Here is a 9,788-nt window from a genome sequence, read left to right on the forward strand (position 1 = left end):
CATTCCCCTTAAGACATTCTCATAAGTGCCATACAGTTTATTTCCAAACAGAAGGCTGACAGAGTGGCATGCTAAATAAATACTTGTCTCTGTAGTTATCCTGATTTCCAATAGCTCCATCATATTGCCTGGAAAAAATGTTGATAGCTGCTCTAAGCTAGCTATGAGACCTTGACTGCAAGGAACCTGTCCTTAACTCTACGAACATTTACTCACAAGTCAGCAGAAGATACTATTAGCATAAATAAAAGATAAACGTGCAAATATTTGCAAGAACGTAATTGTAAAGTGGCCTCTAACAAACTTAACAGCATACCTTATGCATAATTAATGGAGAGTTCTAGTCTATATCATATGTAAAATTATTGTATATCAGTTGTTGTGGCTTACCCTTGTTAATTTTCTTCCCCAGTTTTGCAGATTGTACTGTATTTAGATAGGAGTGATGACAATAAAGTGTATACGTGATTAAATTTGGGTTGGTACGTCTTTCTAAAATACAACAAATAATGGGAGTGAGAAAGCAGTCAGAGAGACTTTGGATCTAGTTTCAAGCTACAGGGAGATTTTGAATATGGAACCAGTAGACTTCCTACGCAACGCTGTAATAGCCAAGATGAGCACCAGCCACACTGCTTGTGTGTTTCATTCCCTACAGCTTCAGTTCAGGTGACTCCAGCCGAGGGGCAGCCTGCACCAGACAGGCCTGTGGCCCCTCCAGAGGCACCGGCAGGGCCAAGACGTGTACTTCATGGCTGAAGGTGTCTCATATCCCAGTGCTGTACTCTGAGTTTTCCTCTCACCTTCCTCAAGATGAAAAGCTCTCCCCGGACCCCCTCCAGAGGCACTTGCTCTGCCCCACCTCCTGCGGGTCTTGCCCCCTCAGGCCTCTTCACGCCGCCCGCCCCGCCCCTCCGGCCCCCGCCGGCGGGGCCCCGCCGGCGGGATGGGGGAGCGCGGCCTGTGATTGGCTCGGAGAGCGGCCGGCGGATCACGTGACGGTCTCCCCGCCCTCCGCGCTCCTTATAGCCGCACGCCGGGCGGGAGAGGGCGTTTGGCTGGGTGCGCGCGTTGGCGGGAATCGTGCGGGAGCGGCTGGTGGTGAGCGGGGCCGGGGGCGGCGTTCGCTGGGCGCGCGCGGTGAGGTTGGGGGGGGCACGCGCGCCGTCTCGCTTGAGCCGTTAGGGGCGGCCGGGGGGGGGGGGGGGGGCTCAGGCTTTCATGGCCGCGTTTGGGTCTTGGCGGGCTCCTGCCTCGCTTCCCCATTGGCCGCGCCGGCGAGCGAGGAGGGGCGCTGCGGGCTCGGCTGGCGGGAGCGGGAGGGTGCTGCCTCCCCCGCCATCTTGGGTGTGCGTCTGGGACACCCCCCCCCCATCCAACCCCCCTCCCCCCAATCCCTGTGGAAAGGCTTAACGGGGCTGTGATCCGTGGTGGCGTCTGTGGTGGGCTGGCGTGGCAGCCGTGGTGTCAGCGACGCGGGCTGTCTCCTCAGGGCTTTGCGTTTCTGGCGCGCTTGCGGCTGGTATCTCGGGGAGGAACCCCAAGAGGTGCTCCAAGGGCCCTTGGAAGAGCCTGCTGACCACGCAATTCATGACTGAATTTTTAATGCTGTCGTAAAAGTTGATAAACTGAAATTGTAATATTCTGTAACTAGTGTCCCTGAACTTCAGTTGCAGCTGGATGTTACTAATTTTTTACTTTTTTTTTTTTTGCAGCGATCCTATGAATTCCAAAATGAAACAGAAACTGAACGCAGAAAAATCGTCAGGATCTTTGCAGGTATAGGCTTTAAAGTCTCAAAGCTAGGATATGGGAGCAGATAAGGGATAGAAAATAGATGATGAAATTTATCAAGAGTATCTCAAACACAGCATTTGCTTTGTTCTGAGGTTTGTGCTCAATTCTATGGGAGACAGTCCCTCCATCTGACACAAGTTTTATATCCACTGAAGGAATACAAAGGGATCTGTTGCAACGTGCTTCCACCTGGCCTGTGTCCTGTTGGCTTGAGTAACCTCCTGGCAGGCAGTGTGGCTTGGGAACACTCTGTCCTGCTTGGGCATATGTGCTTATGACTACTCTTTTCTTATTGCTCAGCAAGTCCTTTTTACTTTGACACTGAGCTTGCTGTCTTTCCATGTGATTTTTTTTTTTAGGTGCTGGCTACCTGCCTTAGTTTGGTTACTGAATCAGTCTGGCTGCTAAGGGGTTGTAGAGTAGGTTCTGTAGCCTGTCATTTATAGGGATGAACTTACTAAGAATTTAATCTGTCTTGACTTGCGCATGCTTTAACTGAAGTATTCATGCAGGCAATTCTGTTTCTAAAGTCACCTTCATGAGCCATAGTTGCCTTGGAATTGGTGGAAATGCTTAAATGATTTAGGTTTTTAGGAGGTGACTGATAAGAAGTTACTAAAGTTTATACCTATTCCAGTCTTGTTACAACACTCTTTTGTTAAAATTTTTAATGTAAACCCTAATCGGAATTGTACAAATACCATATAAAATGGAGGCTAGTAGCCCTCTATCATGAGGGATAGAGTGATTGTAAAGAAGATTTCTGGTATTAATGAAAATTGCTGATTGATAAGTCTGACTTATACACATGGTAATCTTGTCCTATAGTGACTCTAGGGTATAAATTCTTCAGTGTGGCTTTTTGCACTTTCAATGGGTTAACTCAAGTATTAGCCAATAACTTTTTGGCAGAGTATACTTAACTCTAACCTTCAATAGCAGCAAGCAGTGTCTGACACACGGTGTGATTCTTGTTCCCACAGCAGTTAGTGTTTGTCCTTTAGTTCAACAGTGGGATAATTGGTGGCAGAAACTACCGTGGGAAACGTGAATTCATGTCATATGAAGTACAGTGTGAATCGGTAACTTTCTCACGCTGGTGTGGCATTGTATTCTGGCTATTCTTGCTTGGTTGTCTGCCATTGTTTGCTATCCCATGGTGGCAGTGTAACCAACCCAATCAGAAAGCTTTAATGCAGGAAATGGGTGTTTATGCATGACAGGAAAGGTGATAAACATACTGTTTATACAAAACAATAGCCTGTATGGATCGAAGCAAGGAAGCTTTAGATCCATTTTAATGGATAATTGAAGCAACACATCTATTTAAATGAACACCACTTGAGGATGTGTTCACAGGTAATAAAAACAGGTATTGCCTGAAGTGATGTGTGTGACTTTACCACATAAGCTTCCAATTGCAGTCAGTTTTGTCTCTGTCCCCCGAAGTCTAATACTGCTGTTGTCAAATACAACTTTGAGAGCTTCAGCTAAAGTTTACGTGTGTCACTGCACTGTAAATGACCTTGAAATCGAGTCAGAATATTTCTGCTATAAGACCTGTTCAAGTTCCCTTGTGAAGGGTAAGGGTTTTCTAAGAGGCAGGGACTCAGCATAGCTTCATGTGATTAAGATCTATCTCTGCTACAAATAACTAGAGCCGCTTCTTTACGCAAGCCTTACCATAAAGTATCATCTTTTTGTCTTGAAAAGACGAACCATGGGTTACCTTAATGGAAGCATGACAGATTCCTAAGTTTCAGCTCATGTGGAGAAGAGTAGCAACTGTCTGAAGCCATATTTGTCTTTTTAGAAGTACCTCACAGACACCACATGCAGTGCTGCCCCAAGACGGACTCTTAAAATGATTCAGCCTTCAGCAACAGGTTGCCTGGTTGGCAGACGTAATGAGGTATGAATTAAAAGATAACCTGTAGATGTGTAACTATTTCTATTCATAGTGAAATGCTTTTGAGCATTTAACTGAAAAGTAATATATTTGGAAAAACATATAGTCTAACTAGTGACACAACTTAAGCTTACTATTATTTTAGTAATAAACTATTAAAACCTAGCAATTTCTGAGTACTTCAGGAAAATGTTTGAGATTTTTCTTTTATTAAACCTATGGGTATCAAGGAAGAGGTCTGTAAACTAGAACTATAATGTGAAGAAAGCGGGGCTTATAAGGACTTATTTGCAGTCATGAGTGAGCAGACTTACAAGTTCATATTTTTTGAAAAACTGAAATACTGCTCTGAGTTAAACCTGCCTGTGTTTTATGCAGAAGAAATCTTCAGTCAAAAGGAAACTTTGGAATAACAAGTTCACCTCAAAGGCTTGTAAAGCTGAGGTGTCTGCGGACAAGGAGCAAGAAAATGAGAATATGAATGATGTCATTCAAGCTGTAGATCTCATGATAAAAGGTGTGTGGTAATTCCTGAAGTGTTTTCTTGCACTTAAAATGCTATGCTCCCATTGGAATATAACTTGAAACACAGTTCCTTTGTCAGTTAGATAAGGGCTTTGTGGGTTTTGTGTAATGCCTGGCAGAAATTAATGATACTTATCCTCTATAGTATAGTAAATACAGTATAGATACCTAATGTTTAAGAATGAGTTTATGGTAACTAGTAGCTCAGAACCATAGTGTGCAGCAGTGTTAAGAAGTCTTGCAGTTTGTTACTTTGGCTTGGCTATGAGCTTTCAAGTGACTAAAAGTTGAAATGAAAGACTGTTCTGACATAGGGTGCTGCATGCGCAGTTTCTCATAATCATTAAGCCCAATATGAACAGTGACTTGGGACTAAGACTTCAGTCTTCCACAAAGTACACATTAAGACTGACACTTGCAAATGTGACCATCTTGCAAAGCCTGCTGCCATGCTTGAGGCAGCTTCTTGAAGACTCTGCCTATATAGCCATTAATACAGCGTAGGATCTCTGTTTTCTGTAAGCTTATGTCTCTAGTTGTAAATTTACAACTATCTCTCAGAAAACACTATATGGAGTGAGTTCTTATCACAGTTTATAGAACACTTGTATACTGGTTAGATATCTGAAGGTGACCTCAGGAATTCTATCTTGGCACAGACTTACTGTGGCTTCTTACTTCAGGAAGTCCTTCATCTCAATATTGGAAAGAAGTGGCTGAAGAGAGGAGGAAGGCTCTGTATGAAGTGCTTCAAGAAAATGAAAAGGTAGCTAGTGAAAGATAACTAGCTTCTTTACCACTGGCTATTGTCTTCCTGTTTTAACATTTTGTTATTTGAACTCAGTTGCACAAAGAAATTGAACAGAAAGATGGTGAAATTGCCCGCCTAAAAGAAGAAAATGAAGAGCTAATGTCCCTTGCTGAACATGTGCAGTATATGACGAGCATGATTGAGGTACTTAAAGGAATTTTCAGTTAACGTTGTAGAATGGAAAAGTGAGAAACCAGCAAAGATATTTTTAATGAATCATGACTTCTGTTTTGTGTGCTCACACAACTCTTCATCTTAAATTATCATCTGACCTATTTCCGGTGGGATTGCTCTAATCCAGAGGCATAAAGCCCCTTCTAGGGGATGAGTTGTTCCACCATAGAACCCACAGGAGTAATGAGAAAGTACTAAGAGCGATGTTTTCTGAAGGGGGGATTGAACCTATTGTCTTAACAGAACAGGCTTTGCATGTTAGAGATGGTGACAAGGGAAGGAGGGTTCACTTTCACTTTTCTGAGATGACTTGAATTCAAATGCCTAATAGGTTGTGTGAGGCTGCTGGCTAAATGAAGTGTTTGTACTGGGTATGTCCTTTGAGGAACTAAACGTGAAACAGGGGCACACAAAGTGGAGCAGTGAGAGGGAGAAGGGAGCACCTATGCTCTTTACAGTCAAGGTTTCACTCAAGAATTGCCAGTTTCATGGCCCAAAAGGGGCTAACGCACAAAGTCTGTAGGGTTCATAAACTTGGAAATTTCAAAACAGCTTCCTCTGAGAATTCCTTGGGGACAGGTAGTTGTGTCACTGATTCCATGACTCCTCTACCAGGCATAGATTGTCTGTAACAGGCTCTGAAGCTGTGATAAATATATAGCCATGGAATCTTGACACTAAAATTGTCAGCTAGGTGGTTTTTGTAGGGATTTGAGCTCTCAACTGGGATATGAAGCTGGGTGCCTGGCAAATACTTTGATTCTCTGATTAGACTGGGGAGATGGAAACAAAATGGAACATTATTGCAAGCAACTTGATTAATCAAGAAGTAAACTTGATCAAATTAATTTTCAGTTAGTGCAGTTATTTAGATCAGTCTTGAAAGACTCCACTAATTTGCTACACCTGAATTTTTTTGTATTCAGGGAGTGCTGCTTGTTAGTGATAAACCCACAGGCAGCAATTAAATGACTTAAAGAACTAATGTAGTTGGAAACTTCTCTGTAGTTCCTCAACAGTTAAGTTCACTATTAGTTGTAAGCTGCTCACTTCTGAGGCTTTAATGAGCCTTAAGTGACACATCAAACAACCAGAAGCCTCAAAAGCAGCCTCTTACAGTCCTGTTTTTCTTCCTTAGATCAGGTTAGGTGAGGAACTTTTAGTTTGATCATCAAGTGCTAGAAACTGCTGGGTCTTCTAGATTTAATGTAGCTTCATTATCTCTTAAAAAATTATGAACTTAATCTGTTGTGTGGTGATTTTTCTAAAATTAAACCTATATAGTACTACAGTAATATTTAACTTGGGAGCTCTTTCCCGTATTTTACGTTGCCTAAGATAAAACCTGTCCTACTGAAGAACCTAAGGAAGACTTAACAGTCAACAAAGCAGATGTGCTCTGTGAGTTAGAGGTAGCAATTTGAGTTGAACTCAAGTGTTGTAAGATTTTTGACTGAGGACTGTTTTAATTATATCAACAGTCTCCAAATGAAGATAATTAGTTTGCTTAATTCAATATGCACAGTCTTCTTATTTCACTGGTCATTAAGTAGAAAAAATATTGAGTTCACTGTCTTCTGTTTCTTTCTAGAGGCTAACTGGGCAAGCACCTGACAATCTTGAGACACTGAGGAGTGTGGCTCTAGAGGAATCTGAACAAGAAAATGAAGAGCTTAACTGTGGAGATAATGCAGACAGCACTTCTGAAGAAGGGCCATCACAAGTATCATGTGGCTTAAGGGAGAGTATATCAGATCTTGCTTCAAAGGAAGCAAATCATTTGCAACTGGAATGACAACCTTTAAATAGGCTTATGTATGTGGCTTTTAATTGCAGACTTCCTCTTGAAAGGATATACTAAAACTTCTCAGGTATAGAAACTCTTGTGGAAGTATTACAGATGTTGGTTTTTAACTGGAATTATGTAGCAGTGGGAGTATCTGGATACTGCGTAGAAAACTTACTACAGGCTGAACTTAGTTGCTTGTATAACATGCAAATACTGTGTATTTCAAACTGTTGTGTATATATCTTATCGGTTGGTCTGACATGATATGTGAAAATTGATAAATAAACCTTTACCTTACCAAAACAGCCTCTTATTTGAGTGGGGAATGACTTGTTCTAGGTTTAAGTCAATTGTGACTACTGTAGATGGAAGCTTTCAAGTTTTTTTGGAAGTGCCTGGGCAGTTTTTAGCTCCTTAGATTTCCAGAATTCTGGAGAACAGAGTAGTTTTGGTGGATAGGGAAGGCAAAATAAAACTTGTGTGCTGTTGGTGAGGCTTCAGAAAGTCAAGAATGGGTAATAAGAGTCAAGATCTGAAGTTTAGTTAGATTTATGCTTTTCAGGGTTTTTTTAAATAATTGCCTCTGTCTTTTAAGGGAGCCTTTTCCAAGATGTATAGATGAGAGCTTAAGTAGAAAGTTATTAGACAGTCTCTCGTAGAAATACATTTATTGGCTTATAAAGAAAAGGTGGGATGTTCTTGCTCCTAATTGCAGCTGTACTGAAAATTAGATGGAGACAAAGCAGCCTACACTTCAGAGCTACTCTGAAAGGAAACTCAATGTCTGTTTTCAAAGTACTGCTCTGGTATTTACTGAGAGATGAGACACACTTTTACCAAGATAATAATGTTCTGAAGGGTTTACAGGAATAAAAAGCACTCTCTAAAACTTTGAGCACCTTATCTGGCAGCCATATGGGGGGAAAAATGCTTGTGGTTGAAAGTACTGAGGTAGAAGGGGAGAGTAAGCTGAATACAGGTTTTTCCAGTCCTGAATGAACTCAGCAGTTGTTCTGTAAGTAACAAGGTCTTCCAAGAATAGGCTTTGAAAGATGGTGGCCATTGCAATATCTTGTGAAGAGCTCAAAGTTGAGTGGCTTTCAGGAGGCAGAGATAATCAGAGGGATTCTGGTTTATGGATCTGTCTGGCTTCAGGCTATGTGTGAACACATCTGTGGAGCTATCAGATTGGCACCTTTAGATTCCTTCTGTATCTTATTCTCTCCCTGTGGGTGTCAGTAAATTAATAGATGTTTCACAACTGATTTCAGTTGTGACACTCAGGGAATGTCAGAACCATTGTAGGAAGTAACATTCCTTCTGGCTTCCATTTCATCTTGAATCTGGTAACCACAAGGTGAGGCATCATCTTTTCCTGGGAGCTTTGTAAACAAAAGATTACACCTTCCAGTTTGTGCTCTAGAGGGTGCTTAGACATAACCCTTTCCATCACAGTGCAGAAATGGTGACAAAGGTGTGCCCTTTAACTTGCACTGATGCTGTGTTTAAGAAAAAACAAACAACTGGATGCTGGATTACTCTACAAAGCAGTTACCTTGGTTTTCTGTTCAAAAGAAATAGATAGTACTGTCAAGTGACTTAAACCTCTCCTATCTCAGATTCAATTTTCATGTCAAGTAGTTCTTCAACAATAGTAAATTGGTAAGGAAACACATGAAATTTAAGTGTTATAATAGTCTTCATGCAGTGCAATTTAGTTTAAGTTATTCATAGTTAGTGATTTTTTCAGAGGTGGCTTTATTTTTAAACATCAGGAATATTTTGCATTTGCAGAGACTGTAGCAGGGAAGAAAGCACTGTTGCATAATTAGCTGGCCGGGCAGACTAATCCAACTGAGACAGCAAGTGCAACTTATTTTCCACCATTTCACCTTCTGCTCTGTGAACTGCTGTAATACAGGTGCTGCTGTTAGAACAAAGAACTGCCAGAAAGTAACAAATCCAGGATTTGCATGCATTATCTGCATCTGGCTCTTCCTTATTTCCATCAAGATGGGCAGGAAGAAAGCTTATTAGGTTTAAATCTCGTGCTTTTTCTTGATTGATTTCATTTAAATAACAAAGACAAGACAGTCCCTTGAGTAGCTGGATCCTTACTTGTGTTGAAATGGGTTGTGTACAAAATAAATCATGCAAGTTCTTTGTGTAGGCTGATGGATGTATTGCAGCATTTGGCCCACCTGTAATAAATTTTTACATCAAAAAGACATGTGCCGCTTCGTAGTACATACACTTGCACCTAAAGTCTTCAAACCAAGGCTACTATGGTTTTATTAACTTTAATTCATTAGCAGAGAGAATAGTTTGCTGTATAAACTCTTGAAAAAACATGCTGCAGGAGAAGACCGGGTATGAGAGCTGAATTGTGGCGTAGGAGTAAAACCCATATACATGCTCTATCTCTGTCATGGATGTATTGGACCTTGATCAAACAATCTCCCAATGCCTATTATATCAGAAATATGAATGTATGAAAGTGTTGTCAAAAGTTTTATGATGCTGCATTAATTGCTGTTTAAAAATACTCTGAAAGGGTCAAGTTTCATTTATTGTCCTGAAAATTCCTGAGTTTTTTTAAATGTGCATGCAGTAGAACTATGTTATGTAGTAAGTCTAGGAACTTTGTATGCATGTGTGAAAGGCTTGTCAAATGTGTAGAAATTATAGAGAGATTTGTGTAATTAGTTCTCTTGCAACCATCTGACCTTTTATTTTTGTTTAAGTATATAGGGAAACTCATTTACCACTGAAACGTAGCTATG

The 9,788-nt window shown here is 41.2% G+C and overlaps 1 protein-coding gene across 3 annotated transcripts; it reads left to right on the forward strand.

Moving 5' to 3' along the window:
- The first annotated feature begins 1,051 nt into the window (after nucleotides 1–1,051).
- GMNN (geminin DNA replication inhibitor) lies at nucleotides 1,052–9,555 on the forward strand. 3 transcript variants are annotated; one of them, XM_050891367.1, is made up of 7 exons: nucleotides 1,052–1,101; nucleotides 1,716–1,779; nucleotides 3,611–3,709; nucleotides 4,085–4,223; nucleotides 4,891–4,997; nucleotides 5,076–5,186; nucleotides 6,808–9,555. In XM_050891367.1, the coding sequence occupies exons 2-7, from the start codon at nucleotides 1,723–1,725 to the stop codon at nucleotides 7,009–7,011; spliced, it is 717 nt and encodes a 238-aa protein (XP_050747324.1). In that variant the 5' UTR covers nucleotides 1,052–1,101; nucleotides 1,716–1,722; the 3' UTR covers nucleotides 7,012–9,555. The 3 variants fall into 3 exon arrangements, with proteins under 3 accessions (XP_050747324.1, XP_050747323.1, XP_050747325.1); XM_050891366.1 differs by lacking the exon at nucleotides 1,052–1,101 and adding an exon at nucleotides 1,527–1,547; XM_050891368.1 differs by lacking the exon at nucleotides 1,052–1,101 and adding an exon at nucleotides 1,528–1,547 and having other exon boundaries at nucleotides 4,915–4,997.
- The last annotated feature ends 233 nt before the right edge of the window (nucleotides 9,556–9,788 follow it).

Source organism: Gymnogyps californianus, chromosome 2, assembly GCF_018139145.2.
Source record: "Gymnogyps californianus isolate 813 chromosome 2, ASM1813914v2, whole genome shotgun sequence".
Taxonomy (NCBI): domain Eukaryota; kingdom Metazoa; phylum Chordata; class Aves; order Accipitriformes; family Cathartidae; genus Gymnogyps; species Gymnogyps californianus.